The following is a 17154-nucleotide window of genomic DNA, read 5'->3' on the forward strand; positions in this document are numbered from 1 at the left end:
TTGGATGTGGGGAAAGGGTTGCAGCAGGGATCGTTTTGGTAAACTAATGCTGAACGTAGCGATTTATAATAGGTACTCAAACACACACACACACACACATGCACACGCACACGATACGCAAACGCATACACACACATATACACACGCACTTAAAAAGAACTAAACTTATCTTTGTTTGCTTCTTCCGTCATGTTACAACTGTCCGATAGCGATTTTTCCTTATGCGTTGATCTCTTCATCGAAACCTAGCTTGAATTTAACACAAACTTATAGCGAATTCGTTTATTATCGGGGTTGGAAGTAGTTCCAACCCAGTGCGAAACCGAACTTTTTATCAGTGCAAACCTCAACCTGAGCTGGGTTTTAAAAACAAACGATCGAACTGACGTTTGTCAGAAAACAAGCAGGCCCAATCTTGATACCCGATCCAGGTTGGAACTGAATAATAAACGAATTCGCTATTATTAAAACGCTTTTTTCATTCGCGAACGAAAAAAAAATCTGCAGAAAAAACAATACGTCAAATTTTGACCACGGCCTACTTCGATCAGTTTGTTTCTCCAAATCCCGGTTTTTTGCGTGTATATATGAGTGACATTTACTAATATTTGAGTAAAAATTTACTCGGTGTATGAATGACCTACGTTTTTGCGAATTTGAGTGTTAGCATCTCAAATATGGGTTAGATTCAGTGGCCATGTATTGTCATTAGAGTTGAATTCTGGAAAATCCACTAGTGAAAACGATAGGTAAGCATAATTGTATCATGTGTATATTAAAGTCTATAAAACACGCGACAATTATGTGTACACATTATGCGGCAGTATACGTTTTACATAGTGTCGGAACTAGTGCGCATTATAGCGTATCAGAGATTGAGATTTGATTTTATGATATTTTCTCAACACTGGTCCAAGCTCTTTAAATTTACCACACCAAAAGATGGACTTGGGCAGTAGTAGATGGTTAAAGGTGAGCAGAGGAACTGATTCATTCCTCTTAGAATCATAGAATTTAGGCCATTTTCGAAAATGAATGGTTTTAAGTATCTTCAAGTTGTCCAAGAATCCTCTCGGAATACTCACTCATATGTATTCAGTTGATATATAAGGCATACCTGCAACGAAAGAAAATATTTGGTTCATTAAGTATTTTTGAAACATCCAAATACTCGAAAAACGCTGAATAAGATATGTTATGCATAAATGAAAATTGAACATAACGTTGAGTTCAATTGAGACTTATTAGGTCATCACGCGTAAATCGTACCTGATTCCTTCAGGTTAAACTGCGGCGGTTGGCTAACGGCCAACCGTGTAGGTATGTCACCCCGGGAAAGTCATCGATACGACAAACAAACACAATTAACGCCTTTGATCAAATGGATAATTATTCTGACGGATACTGACAGATCAAATTATTGCGACATAATTTATGACCCTTCTTGATGCCGCTGCTGGTGGTTCAGTTGTTGTTTCAACAGTGCCGATCAAAACAACTCCATTTGGCCTCCACTCGCGTACCACCCGCAACCAGCTGGATGGATCTGTCAGTGGCGGGTATTAATGGGTCATGATGTGTCGTCTCGTGAAAGCTCTTGGCTGACATCACACTCGGTAGCTCTTGTTTGTGAAGTCGAAAGGCGAAGAGAGCAGCGTGTCACATGCTGTCGTCGACGCACGTTTGCGGGGTTGTGGTGGAGGAACCGTGCGTCGCGGTTGAATTGAATCCTGTTGGCGACGACGCATCGCACGGGTTGGTACATCTCACATCTGTCGTCGCACGGTTTGCCGAATGAAATTTAATCATCAGCCTCAGACCCGGGTGATGACGAATTGGGATACAAACAGTTGGTTGGGTGGATTTTAAATAAATGACTAGGAATTATGACGGATATATGGGAGGGATCACAACCATTCAAAGAGGAATTATAGTTGAAACTCGAGTTCATGGGAAAAGGCTAATTAACCTCACCGTGGTGTAAGGGTTAAGCTTATAAGTCGATTATGTTTGACATTACTTAAAGTTAATTTGTTCTTGGTAGATTTATAGCATTGCCTAGACATTGCTTGAGATTTGTGTATCCAGATGAAGAGCGTAATGGAGACGAAATGTTTCTTGGAACGCAATCTATTCGTTGATGGTAGAGTGATGCCTCTCATACAGGAAAAGTTGTGTCAATGATCATAATAAATAAATGTTCATGTTATCATAAACATATCTGTTCACCGTCTACTGAAACCCTTGATCAAATTAACCATCAAAAAGATATATTCCCGTAGTTTGACGTTCCCGCCTCCGGGCCTTCCGTTGTTGGTAGCCAACCGTATTGGAACGACATTTTATCCAACATATTGCCACCGACTCTGTCACAAGAAGGTATCCGATTCATTTACCACAACATTTGCCTTCTTTCTTTCTGAATGAATATCCATTCCATTTTCCTTCCATTAGTGTCGTTGTTGGCAGTGAAGGAACAAGAAAATCGCCTTCTGGCTATCGTCGTCGTCGACGTCGTCGTGAAAATACCAACATTCTGCTGAATGCGTTCCGATGTTTCGGTTTATTATGGGTATGGTCCCGTTCGTCTGAAAGCTCTGGCACTAGGCTGCTATCGTGTTCCCAAGTATATGGAGGTTGCCATCGCGAATGTTTCCCACGGAAAAGGCAGAAGTAACGAGCAGCCAGCCAGCAACTGTGCGTTTTCGCGTTGTTGTGCGAAATTACCCCTTCCAGGCAAATGTGGGATTGCGTAATGATTATTTATGGATTCCAACAGCAATAACATCGGTTCCAACATACAGTGGCCGCTACTTTTGTAGCGATTTAGTACATCTGCAATGTTGGTGTGACGAACAAACACGGTGGAGCGTGGTGGCGGAAGGAAACGCGTTTACTTTCGTCCTTCATTTCCCAACAGTCAATGGATGTGTGCGAATGTATTTCACCTTGTAGCAAGAATGCTTATGTAGGTATGTCACAACCACCCAACAGCCGCTGGCGGCGTGCGGCGATTGGATATAGAACCAGGACTTTTCTCATTTTCGGAACTGCTTGGCGGAACGGTAGAGAGACAGAGAGAGAGAGAGAGAAGCTCTTCCGGGAATTAAACATAAATCAGGAACAGGTTGGTAATGCGACGATTAAAGGCATAGAAGAACATGTGTTACTATTTAGTGAAGAAGCTTACATGGGCGGCAAAAGTGTGTCGTGTCATTATGTTCGCTTAATTACGTATTTGCGCTCTGGGGTTTCTTGCTGGTGAGGCATATTCATTTTTAATTAAGGAACACTTGATTACCGAGGTAGGAGAATTATTATCTCTTTATTACTATCGATCAATATAAATGTTTGAAATGATATAACAAGTTAAGTTAAGCTACTTAGCCAAACTATTGCAATTTATTCTACACTGAAACAAATTGACAAGTACAGTTTATTGGATCCATCTTATAGCATATATGTATGTCAGAAGATTTATTCATTCCATGTGATGATTGATAGAATCCACTGGATTATCACTTAAAAACTATGACTGCGATATGGAATGATTTCTATCATAATGTCACATACTTAGTACATGATATTCCTTTGCTTTGAACGTGGTTAGCGATGGGCAAGATGTATATGAATATTGTCTGATATATGTTGATATGTCAGGGGTGGAAACAGACATCTAGAAACTAATAGAAATTCATATAAGTTTGCACTAAATATAAGAAAATCCAGTAAAATATACCTGTTTTAGTGATGAATATTGCTCAATAAAGATATATCTTATAAAATAATCATGTATATTTTATTGCAGTTGCTTTTAACGATTTATGACGTATGCACTATAGATAGAAATGTTGTTTGTACGAAACCCTACCCAAATTATAATATCAACACACAAGTGCCGCTAGCGTAGTGTTATTATGCCTACTGTTCTATTGTAAGATTGTTAATAAATTCAATAGTTCGCATGTCTCTGCCATGGCCATCATCTATTAATCGTGCGCGATCACATGTATATCTCATTGGAATAGTTTCCTTTGTTTTTTTTTGACAAGATTGTAAACAGATCTATCCCAATCATTAGATAGACGTATAGATTTGCCTTTTAAGAAAGCCAACAGCAAATATTTGTTTTGGCATGGTTTTTGGGATAAATATCGCTTCCAATAAAAAAAAAAACATCTAATATGATTGTTCTGCATAAATTATTGTAATATTTTTGAACAATTTTATCGTACCGCGGATACACTTGTATGACCTATTATGAGCATATGAAATGCAGTAAAATTGTAATTTTTGACATATCAGCTGGTCATTGGCTCCGAGTGGCCACCAGATGGCCCACTGGAAGTTCCAGAACATAAGTAAAATTGATTGCTACGTAAATTTCATCAGAGTAGGCCATTATTTTGCTCTGCAACTATATGGAATGTAGTAAACTGTGATTTTTGTTATATAAATGTTATTGGTTCTGAACGGTCACCAAATGACTCGCCGGAAGACTTGGAAGCAGTGCTGTGCATTATCATAACGGTTATTGTACCTTGACGTTCATCCTCGCATAACCGTCACATCTCAGAAATGACGGTCAACTAGCATATCACTAGGAAACATCTCTACCTCACTAGACCGTCTTCATAAAAGCCATCCATGACAGTGATATTAAATGACAAGAAGAGAGTAGCAAAATCACTGATCATCTCTGTTGGGCATTTATAAGTGGGAAGTTAGAATAATGCTCCCCCATTTTCCTGTTCTTGCAAAAAGTTGTTGAGTTTAGAACATACGAAACATTTTGAAGAAAACGTTGGATTTTCATTTTCCTTGCAACAAATAAAAATGTGGGTGCTATTACGTTACAATGTCGAAAAATATCCGTTTACCTTCAAAAATTCCATTTCTTAACATGCAAATTAAACTCACTTTCACTTTTTTTATGATCCATCGGCAATATCAATTCTCTTTTACGTACACGTCATTGTTTACGATGCTTAATAAATCGCAAAACTGGCACAACTCACAATTGACAAATAGGGTAGAGAACTACTTCGGCCTAATCGCCCATTTTGGGTCTGTAGAGCAGAAAACTTCAAATAAATCCATGATTTCAGAGTTAACAAGTCAATTATGTGTTTGGTACGATACTTTAGCTAATACGCTACTTAACGAAGTCATCGAGAACGCGTGATATGAAGGTTTGCACCCATTATTCCCAAAAACAAAAGAAGCGCTCCGACCGAATCAATTTTTATCTTCATCCGATAGGCCGAAGTGAATTCATTGGCGTTTCAATGGGTTAGGCCGAGTTTAGAATCCGTAGGCCGAATTTGGCGTCAAGAAGCAGTGTTAGACTTTTGACAATATCTAAACGATTGGTTACTCTTTATCAAATCTTACAGTACGTACGGAAAAGTAAATGAATTTGGAAGCCATCAGTAATAATAACACTTCGTTTGGTGCTAACCTGCGCTAGATTAAGAATGACAAAGTGCGGATTGTGCTTAATAGGCTGGAAATGGGGTAGTTAATCCTATCTTTTCAACGTTATTACGTTTCATGCGAAAAATGAAGCGAAAAATGTTAAATTTTTGAATTGCTCCGAAAAATTGCAAGGACCATCATGGAACCAACAGGTGGAACTTCGACAAATCAGTGCGAAACCGAACTTTTTGTAAGTGTAAACATCAACCTGAGCTGAGTTTTAAAAGCAAACAACCAAATTGACGTTTGTACAAACACAAGCAGATTCAATCTTGATACTTGATCCAGGTTGGAACTGAATAATAAATGAATTTGCTATTAATTTAAGTGAAGATATATTGAAATACATTGCGTTTCCTTACAGACTTCAAAGTAACGATTTGAAGTTTTCTTTGTTGATGGATACCAATGGTTGCTTTGATTCCTAGCCACAATTCCAATATTTTGAGGAGAATTCCTATTTACGCAAGGATTTTTTATTGATTTTGCTTTTTACGGATCCCTTGATACTTGAGCTTCGGTTATGTGGATACGATATGCGGTCAGCATCCTTATTCTTGGAGCTCAAGCGTCACGGTATCCGAAAAAATGAATAGCTACAAAATCTCTATCAATGAATAAGCAATCGTGACTGCAGGTATTACGTGTTCATGCAGATATGAATTCTCACAATAATAATTACTGGTTATGATACGATTGTATAACGCAGAATAAGACTTTTTCCTTGATACATCACAGCTATCGCCTCATCCGTGATTTTGGAAGAGGAATGACCGTCACAACCGTATTTATGCCCGAAATGAGATGACGGTCAATTTGTATTTCTGTTTATTTTTCCTCGGTGATATGATGGTAACACATGGCAGATGTTAGTGATATTACGAATGAATGAGAAAAGCAAAACAACGATATCTCACGGTTGTTGTGTCATACAGGTGAGAAGTTTTACGGAGAGAGGGTTCTCAGTTGCTTTGATTGTTAACCGTAGGAATCTCTTTTGTCAATCTAAAGGCTGTCAGTACCGTGATGCAACTCAGCACTGCTTGGAAGATCCGTAAAATTGATAGCTGTGTAAATCTGATCAAAGTATGCATTGCTATATTTATAGGGGCCTGCCTAGTCAGTAAAGGCACCCAGCGCATGCAGTAATATCAATATAGCTTTTACCTCTATCACACGGAAGCCGCAATGCTTGTGTTTGATGCTGTGCGACTGTAGAGTGCGATCGTAACGCCTCAAGGATAAGTGTGCAAGGTAGAGTGAAGTTGTTACTCGTTAGTAGCAGTGTTGTCAGCATTAGGTCTGGGCCACATATCCTCCTTCTTCTCAAAAAAGAAAAGAAAGAAAGATGTACACCGGCGGAATCCATTCGATTGAATTGCTCTTAACTACGTTTATTTTCAGGTCAAGTGATATAATCTGACGTTTCATAATCATAGCAGATCTTCACCGATGTCATGTTCCGTAGCGTTAATATAGCCTTGAAGGTATTCTGGTGCTCGTTTGTCTCTCGCTACACGTTGAATCGTCTCAGGCCTATTACGGATTTCCTTTTCGTCTCGAACCGGATGTGAATCTTTCCCAGCTCCCGTAGTCCCTTGTCGAACTTTCATATACTTTCTTAGTTTTCGACACATGTCTTCGTAAGTTCTGGCCTGCTTCATCGGTTAGGATTAACAATCCATTTTTTTTTTTTGAACTACGGTGTACCTACGTGGATCAAAACGTGACTCTGCTTTCCCACGAACCTGTCGCTCGACTATCACTTTATCTCCTGGCTTGACGTAGCATTCACGCGCCCCACGTCTACGGTCCTCTCGCATCTTTCCCTGCAGTTTGGATTCGCAATCACGGGCATTAAGCAGGTCATCGTTATATGTTGCCTTTCCTGGGCACAGTAGCGGAAGTCCAAGTCTTATCTTGCGCCCCATCATCACTTTCTCTGGGGAAATCTTTGTGACGGAATGTGCACCAGCGTTGTAAGCGTGAACTGCAGCCTTTAGTTCTTCAGCATAACTAGTGCCAGTCGTAGCTGCTGCTGCCATCACTTTGTTAACTAGCTTCATGCAGCTCTCAGCCATTCCATTTGGTTGTGGATGTAAAAGAGTGAAGAAGATAATGCTGATACCACGCTCTTGACAATATTATTTATAGTCTTCACCGTTGAAAGGTTATTGTCAGATTTTATGCTCTGTGGCTTCCTTCTCAAATGCCGCTTCCAAAACTTTCCTCGTGTTTTCGAAACACGTAGATTTCACCGGGTTAGCAATCACGTATCTCGAGCGACATAATGACGACATAGTAATGATGATCACCAAGATCAAAATATCGCCGAACTTTGAATAGGGCCCGTTAAAATCATTTAAATGAATATTATAAAGGAAAGAATTCCTTGGAGTACCAACGTAAACAAGCGTACACTCAAAAATATAACAATTCTAAGATTGATTAAAATTAAATCATTTTATGGTTATGCAATGTTTATTCATTGATCGGATTAAAGTTTTCCTTAAAAAATATACTAAGTCCGAATACCGAGGGTAATTCTTCCAATCGCAAGTCAAACCGAACGTGATGGCGCTTGTGATCGTTCAAGTTATTTATTGTTGGGCGAAGGTGTGTACTTTGGAGTCTGAATATCAGGAATCACGTAGCGCACGCAGTAATATCAATATAGCTCTTACCTCTATTACAGCTAGCACACGAAAGCCGCAATGCTTGAGCTTGATGGTGTGCGACTGTAGAGTGCGATCGTAAAGGCCGGCGCACAATAGATACGTTTTCGGGTTTTTTGACAGATAATGCATGGGCTAACTGTCAAAAAACCTGAAAACGTATCTATTGTGCGCCGGCCTTAACACCTCAAGGATAAGTGTGCAAGGTAGAGTGAAGTCGTTACTCGTTAGTAGCATTGTTGTCAGCATTAGGTCTGGGCCACATAGAAATTTTCAGACTTCCCTGGGTATCATCGTGCGTTAATTTTTTTGATTAGTAACCTCTCAATTAATAATTGTGGAAGTGCATCTATAAAAATTTGTTGAGATCTATTTTGAGGTCACTTTTGCTCACATTAAGCCACGCATGTATGCATCACTGTTATCAAATGGATTTTGGTGTTACATACACAAATATTCTTTTCAAACCTGACACGTACTTTATATTAAACTAGCTGAGTGTGCCCGGTCTTGCTCGGGATTCAATATTAGCTTGAGTTTATGCGCCGATTTAAAAAAAGCATGCTATATTGTACGTAGCCCCCCCCCCCCCTATTATCTAAGGGGCTACCCCCTATGATTATCTCCTTATACCCCCACACTCGCCCCCACATGCCTAATTTGGTTCCATTTGCTTGATTAGTTCTCGAGTTATGCAGAAATTTCTGTTTCATTTGTATGGGAGCCCCCCCCTTACAGATGGGGGAGGGGTCTCGAACCATCATAAGAACCTTCCACGGCCCCAAAAACTCCTGTATACAAATTTTCACGCCAATCGGTTCAGTAGTTTCCGAGTCTATAAGGGTCAGACAGACAGACAGACAGACAGAAATTCATTTTTATAGATATAGATAAGATAAGAAGAAGAAGATTTGTAACGACTAATTGGACACCTCTCACCACCACCGCTCACCGCCGCCGTTGATTGCTTCTTTTGGAATCCCTTGTACTTTATATTTCTCTAATCAGAACTATAGATACTAAAGATTCCATAGATAAGCGGAGGCAAAGTTGAATGTCGTCAAACTAACTGTCAGTTAGTGTAGCCAAACGAGCATGACGTCATCATGGAGTGTTTTGCTGGGGAAGTATTGTATTATTATGGGCAGAAAACGCTTTACACAATCCACATTTTGATTTATTTGGTGGAAAACGGACGAAGGAAATATTACGCAAACCACTCCTTGATTCGTTGTTGCAAAGATCAAGATCATTTTAAACTTTTGGGCACAAAGTAAAACAAAACTGCACAACGAAGAGCTCTATGATGGCATGAACGTTTTTCACGAATGCCAGTAAGAGCATTTATTTGTCCTGGTTGCCAAAAACACTTTTTGTGCCTCCGCTTACCTATGGAATCTATAGTAAAGCTCGATTCAAAGTAAATCTGGACGCACGGTTTAAAACACCACACCACCACCGTCACTAGAAATAACCCAGGTTGCTTGGTTATCCATTTGTATGTCTCTTTTCACACCTACTCGATAACAGTCCCGTGGTTACACAAAATCGCCATTTCAAATTCTGAAAAGTGACAAGTTTCAATGCAAGTATTTCGGTTAAGGGTCACGTGGGGGCAATCTGGTTTCTTCACCATTTTATGGCATTTTCTTGAACTTTCAATTGATCAAAGAATGGCCTGCTCGTTTTTGCCCGTTTAGAAGTTATTGGTATTGGATGTTGGGTAATTTTCAACCAAAAAATGTAAATAACTTTTCAAATATTAATGATAGCAATTTGCAGTCTTCTGAAAAGATATGTAATTTGATGTTTCTAACATCTTTGTACATCATGCCAAACATGTAAAAATATTGTACACGCAGAAAAATGGAGTTTTGTTTCAGGGCTCAATGTATTGTGTTATTAATTCAAACATATTGTATCACTATTTCAACAAAACATGTTTTTGAATCAACAAAATGCTTTTTAGAATCAACAAACAGATTATTGACTCTACAACCGGTTTGTTGATTCAAAAATATTTTTCTTTGAATTAACCAGATTATATATTTGAAACAATATCTAAAATATATTAGGCCCTGAGTCAAAAATATATCCATTTGAACTTAAAATCCATTTCTCTGCGTGTAGAAAAAGTTACAGATACAAAATTGATTTTAACGATGTCTCCACAAAGTAACATTTATATCTCAGCATCTATAAGAACTAGAAAGTTTCAGTTTTCAGCAAAGTTGTTCACAGTAATGTTCTCTACAGCTTCGCGCTGCACAATTATTTTGTATCTCATCATACTAAAAAAAAAATTTTGTATCTCACTTTTAGGTGGATTAATCTTTAATTTTCTTTTACCGTAAGAAGGAGTGTTGTAACATGAGAAACTTCTCAGAAGACACCTAGTACCTTTAATCATCCATTTCTGCGTAAATAAAAAAGCGCGTGTTTTGATACCCTTGGCACCACTGTGTGGTGGTTGGAACAAAAAACGTTTGACAGGCATTTGTTGATGTTTCATTGACGAAGAAATTGGTGAAAAGTTTTTCTTTAGTGGCCAAAAAGCGAGCACGATTACTATACGAACGAGTTTTGACGAATTTTAAGGCTGTATTTTAATGGATGATGAAACATATGGACTATAAACAAATCCCCGGACGAAAATTTTACCTGTCAACTGGTCGTGGGGATGTCCCTTACAGGTATAAATTTGTTTTTGCTGATAAGTTTGCTCGGAAACTAATGATTTGGCAAGGAATCTGCAGTTGTGGCCTTAAAACCAAGGTTTTCATCACATCTCACACAATGACGTCGAAGGTTTATATTAAAGAGTGTCTGAAAAAGCGGATTTTACTCTTCATTCGTCAACACAAGACCAAAGTTATGTTTTGGCCGGCTCTAGCCAGCTGCCACTACTCTATGGAGGTACTAGAATGGTATGCTGCAAACAAAGTTAATTTCGTCGCCAAAGAGATTAATCCTCCGAATTGCCCTGAGTTCAGACCGATCGAAAAATATTGGGCAATTCCTGAGTCGGATATCAAAATACTATCAAAATAATATCTTATTTTGTTTTCGAAATCATGTTGATAACATATTTTGATATGCTTTTTTTTTAATTTCGGTTGAATTCATATTTTGATATTGTTTTGATATTTCTAAAAAATTTAATTAAAAACAAAATTTGATATTTTATAAAAAAAGAGCATCCACTTTTATCACTGAAATCTAATTTTTATGAAGAGCTTTGAGTTTGTTGGCTTATTTCCTTGAAATTCCGTTATAATTGCTTATTTTTTCACAGATACGCGTATTTCGTCTACTTTGCAGAGTTCATCAGTGCCAAGCAGTGGTGGCACGAGTACTGGAGTTTAACGTTTTTTCCTTAACATTTGATACTTTGCGCAATGGCCATAGAGAAGACGCACAAACACAAGCTGGCCAGCGGAAAAATGTCATGACATTTCTAAACTGTTTTCTGCAGGCGACAGAACATCTGCGCACAATAAAGCAGACAAGACCAGTGGCGCGTGCGACATAAATGTATGTGATGTATAAAATTGCTGATTTCTGGCTAATTATAGCATTTATTTGATGTTTATTTAATTGAAATTCGCCGAATCAAACCGCTACTATGGCTAGGAAGTTAGCCTATAGCCAGCTGACTGACAGTTTCTGAAGTTTCCTGTCAGCAGTTTTCCGCAGTCCCTGCTTGGCACTTATGCATGTTATTTGGATCATCATCGAAACGCAATTTCTGGAGAAGGCTGGTCTGTTTTTATTCAGAACGTGACGCAAACGCTATTGACAATATTTTGGGTACTTCTACTATACCCTTTAATATAATTTGATGCCTTCCAGTGCTTCTTGAACCGCATTTACTGCACTCTTCTCCGTTGACTGTGCTGTCATCAGGGCTCTACATTTTCGAAGCTCTAAAATGAACTCGAGTTTTGTTTCTCTCATACAAACGTGTTCAACGCTTAATTTCTATAACGCCTAGCTAGACTATCAGCAAGAAATGATAATGAAAAAGAAGCACGCGTAGAAGGCAACGCTGGCTGTGGATCTTCTCGTCGTTGCTTTGCTCATCGCTTTAAATGTAAGTAACGTCGATTTTCTAGTTAAACGAAACCTCATTACGGCTTTCAATCCCCTTTCACGAAAACTCTATCACTGCTCTTTCAATTTGTTTAAAATGCGTTATGTCCCGTTTTCGTTAATTTTTTTTAGATAAATATGTAGATGGAAGATAAATTAAACATATTACGTGTAATCTTCAAGTGTTTTCACGTGAGAAATGCTTAAAATATGTAATTTCATTTCCGTCATATACGTCATGAAACCTCTGTTGATGTGTTTCATGAAAGAGAAAACTATCAAAGTCGAGCTCTCTTTCGCTCATCCGTTTTACCGAAGCTTGAAAGGAAGACTAATGGAGCGACGGGAGAAAGAGAGACAAGCGATAGAACATTTGTTTGTGCACGCCGACTGAGGTTCTAGAATGCTGCGAAGCTGATCGACTTTAACAGAAAAAGAAAGTCAGCAGTCTCTTCGTCGCATCGATTTGGTCGATTGAAGCTGATATTGTGACGCCCTGGCTGTCATTGTAAACCGGTTCAGTCGGAGCTACTGGGCCTCCAAAGAAGTTCTGGAATTTGATTCCTTTTGCCTTCCGTCGACAGTATCGCTAGAATAATTCCTTCTTCTATCGCTAGTATTATTACTTGACTATCCTTTGGCATTTCCTTGTGATCCTGCGTTTTAAAACTACGCGGATCCATATTTTTAGTAAACAGTAGGGGGTTTTGTGATACACTTTATTGGCACAAAAAAGCAGCAATAAATGCGTTTGGTTCCCGTTTGAAACCGAACGGTTTTATAATTGCTTTTATAATGATAAAACACCTTTACGGAGTATTTTATCGTGACATCAATAAAAAATACCAAGCAGGTTTATGATTGACTAACTGAACAGATTAATACAGGGATAGAGTGCTGCATTAAAGTCATGATTAAAAACAGACCCGTTATGACTTTATCGTCAGACTTTAAAAAAATTATTTTAATTTTAAAATAGAAAAATGCTAAACAACTCACCAAGAATGTGTTGCACTATTGAATGCTGTATTTAAACTAAAAAGATTGCTTATTGCCGTTATAAAACCACAATAAATGAGTGTGAAAGCTAAAAGGCTGCTAAATTGTTACTTGGGTAGGTAGGGTCCAAGTATGGGAGCGGCCTGCCTGACGTCAGTAGTAATGGTGCTCAGCACGGAAAACAAATCAAGGAAAAAAAAAACTCCAATGGATTTCAAAACATTCAGATTACTAAATTTGATATCATGATACCAAAATAATAACTAATTTAGTTTTATTTTTTTGTTTGTTTTCCTACCATAGTTATAATAACATATTGATTACTTATTTTGTTTATTATTAACGAAATTACTGATATCTAAACGCAAACATAGATTTGTTATCAAGAAAACATGATTTATTATCTTTTTAATAAACTTCACATACTGTTAACTCGACCACACTGTAGGCAAAATGTGTTATCACGAAAGCTTGTATCAAAATATCAAATTTAGTTTTCATTTTGTTTTCATTCTATGATCGGGTTGTCAAGCGAAAACTTCTAGGATGCGGTAAAGAAGTGACAAATGCACAACAAATGCGTTTAAAGTGGAATAAGTTCGCCGGTTTAGTGTCACCAGCGACTGTGCATATCATGATGGCATCGATCACAAGTAAAGTGCGACAGTTCGTTCGAAACGGTGAAATGTAATAACTTGTTATATATCGTTTGAAAGTTGAATAAATACCCTTTTGTTTGACGTTTAGATCAACTGTGTATGTTGTTTAATTGTTGAGTTATGATCACTTGAATGCGTCCAAATTGCTTTGAATCGGGCTTTATCTATAGTCAGAACCACTGCTAGTCTCCTGAAAGACTTCCATGTTATTTCTGATGTGTTTCACGACATTTCGACGTAAGTCCATCCATCTTCAGTTCCTATTTGCGTCATATAAAACTGTAACACTACACACTTAGAATATTTTACAGATTTCGGTGAAATTTTACCGAAATCTCAACAGCTGAACGTTCGGTGATTTTTCAAATCACCGAACAATCTGTAAAGTTGCAAAAATGTTATCTGTCAAAATTGCCGAAAAGTTCTGTGATTTTTCACAGTTGTCCTGTTATTTTTCACAGATATACTGTGATTTTTTTTGTTAAAATAAAATGAATTTACCGAACGATTCGGTATTTTTTCACAATAATTCTGTGAACTTACAACTCATTTCTGTTGGTTCTTTTTGGTTCTAATGAAATAAATACTGAAAATCAAAATATTTTGACTGTTATGCAGAAGTAAGAAGTGTACGATAAACACACGTTTATTTCGAGAACACAGTCTCAACATTGAGATCCTCAATACTTTTCTATATTCTGATAAAATAATCAAAAACTTTTTTGACGATTTATTTTATTGTAATGAAAAATTTGTGATCAAAAATCACATGTAAAACCTTGTACTCTTTTACAGCTTCGTTTAAGAAATAATCTTTGTTCAAAAGCGATTCGTTCATGAAACTACATTCATTGTTTTCATTCGTTTCGCGGAGTATTATTAATTGTGATTACCAGAGGAAACTCCGCTGATTTATTAAACAAGCATGGTTAACGGGGAGAATTTGGATAAAATTTAAGTCACCGCATGTAAGAACTTCATTCCTGTTGTACTTAATTGTCCCACGCCCATTACTGCTCCGACCATAAATAAATAAAATTGTTTGTCACAAGGTGCTGGAGAAACATTGAAAACATAGAACGACTCCAACAGGACTGAAAATGATGATTTTATATCCAATTGGAGAGGAAAAACAATGTTCCCCCAAACAATCGCACAATCGGTTGATTCCTCCAGCAATGTACCTCTAGCATACAAAATTGGCACGCATTTTTGATCACCATGTGATGGGAAATCGTCTTCAGCCTGCATGAAAAAAATAGTTAATAATAAAACCATGCTAAGACATTTGAAGAACACTAAACTTACATTAATCCACTGTATAATTCCTCTCAAGGGATTCTTCCGACTTGCTTCTTCATCTCTTACTCTTTTAGACCCACGAGACGGATTCTTCATGCGGATAATTGCCAGCGCACGAACGAAATCTAGTAGTCAAAAAGTCAATGTTCAAGTTATCATTTCTTTTTCAAAGTTGACATCTCTTAAAAAAGTTACAATTTTTGAGTTCCATGTAGAGTTCACGATTATTCATAATCACTTTTGGTTCCACCGTATTCCAGTTTTCCATAAACGGTTTCGCTGTCGGTTTGAGTTTTTGAAAATCAATACGGATCTGCAAAGTTGTAATATTTGTCTAAACGGAACAATATTTTTAAAAAACACTTGATCATAATCCAAATCTCCATCGTAGGCCGTTATAACAAGACAATCTTTTGCAAACGAAAAAAAGTTTTCCTCGAACCGGTATTTCTGTCGTCTCTCAAACGTTTTGTTCCATAGATCGATCACATGGGATTTTGTCTGCTGGTTTGGTACAATGAATCGTAGCTCACCTTCCTAATTAAAAAAGTAGTTTCATAAATTTAATCTTGCAATTATATTACAGATACTTACGGCTTCAACCAAATTGATTTCGGTCTCCAGATTGCTTTCATGAACTGCTTCTTGAGATTTTACTATGCGAGGATGACGCTTTGATGCTCGGTCAACGGATGTCCTAGCAAGGTACTCCATCCTGTAATGGATCCGGCCTGCGTGACGATGTGTACCTCGGGCATGGGGATGGAACCATAAAGCCTACGAAAGGAATTTAAATGCAATTGTTGAACGGCATTACTTAAATCACCACTTAGATGCTTATTCACCTGCGGAGTGTCAGAGGAGTTAGCTGCCAGTGTAGGATAAGACCGTACCAGGGACACAGCTATTTGATTTTTATAAAAATTGCTTGGACGGCTGCAACGAAAATAATTCTCAATTGATAATTGTTGATTTTTTTAAAATGAAAGCAGCATGCACAACTTGCTATTTAAATGAAGATAATTTATAATAAGTTACGGTTTGATGGAGAAAACAACAAGCTAAAAGATAACACTAAATATACGGCTAGCACCAATCTCAGTGGTAGCACTTCGTGCTAATAGCATAGTTCCTCTTGCCGTAGAGTGCTGTCACATATGATGTGTTGGTTATCGAAAGTCAGTTGGTTTTGCGATTTGGTGTTATCGTTGGCTTGTTGCTTTCGCAACATAACCAATATAAAGATGAGCAATCAAAATTTTACTTACCAACCGTATAGTGCTTTCAAACAGTCACAAAGTATGTTACAGATCTGCTTAATCATCGTCTCCTTAGGCTTGGTCTGTTCTTTAAGGACCTCCATGATTGCAAGACCATTTTCTGTCATCTGGAGAACGCAGTCGATATCAATTATCTGAAATGGTATCGTTAGTTAGTACAGAATGCATATTTTAAGACAACTTATCCAAAACCTTACCTCATCAAGGCATATTCCTTGATATGGATTATCAGAGTCAGTAGGAGCAGATGGAGCTTGGAAACTGGCATCTTGTGTAGCGTGATCCTTATTTTGAAATAATTCTTCGTCAATATACTCTACTGCAACTTCTCGGTATTCGTGTTGTAATCGCTGAATCAGCTTAATCATCTTTGTTGCAAGGTTTAATCTAATGAAATCTTTATCATCTAACTGTAGGAATGTTTCTAGATCGTCGATTTCTTCTCGCTCTAAATAAAAATAGACGTCAGTGAATAAGCAATACAATCTCTAGAGCGGTGATGAACAAAAATTATACTTTTAATAATCACGGTTGTAAAATCGTCTAGAAATATATTTTTTGTTGCAGCTGTACGGCGACCAAAAGGAATACACAGTATGAGTAAAGCATAGTTGTGAGTAAAGTAATTGCTGGCCATCCAATACTTGCACCTCATACGCCTCGAAAAAA

At 37.8% G+C, this 17154-nt stretch overlaps 2 protein-coding genes across 3 annotated transcripts in view; both read right to left on the reverse strand.

Annotated features, from left to right (window-relative positions):
- Nucleotides 1–1055: 1055 nt before the first annotated feature.
- LOC135708482 (sodium channel protein 60E-like) overlaps nt 1056–17154 on the reverse strand; it is a 389801-nt gene continuing 373702 nt past the window's right edge. For both annotated transcript variants that reach the window (XM_065230608.1, XM_065230609.1), the window contains exon 4: nt 1056–1117. In XM_065230608.1, the coding sequence (XP_065086680.1) occupies nt 1082–1117 (36 nt within the window). In that variant the 3' untranslated portion in view covers nt 1056–1081. The remainder of the gene's footprint in view (nt 1118–17154) is intronic.
- LOC135708318 (uncharacterized) lies at nt 14858–16818 on the reverse strand. Its single transcript, XM_065230317.1, has 7 exons — nt 16474–16818; nt 16051–16141; nt 15800–15982; nt 15569–15742; nt 15401–15518; nt 15212–15330; nt 14858–15148 (listed from the first exon to the last, which is right to left on the reverse strand). Exons 1-7 carry the CDS (start codon nt 16590–16592, stop codon nt 14858–14860), a joined length of 1095 nt encoding a protein of 364 aa, XP_065086389.1. The 5' UTR covers nt 16593–16818.

This window comes from Ochlerotatus camptorhynchus, unplaced genomic scaffold (assembly GCF_037179485.1).
Source record: "Ochlerotatus camptorhynchus isolate MF236.1 unplaced genomic scaffold, CSIRO-AGI_Acam_v1.1 ptg000330l, whole genome shotgun sequence".
Taxonomy (NCBI): domain Eukaryota; kingdom Metazoa; phylum Arthropoda; class Insecta; order Diptera; family Culicidae; genus Ochlerotatus; species Ochlerotatus camptorhynchus.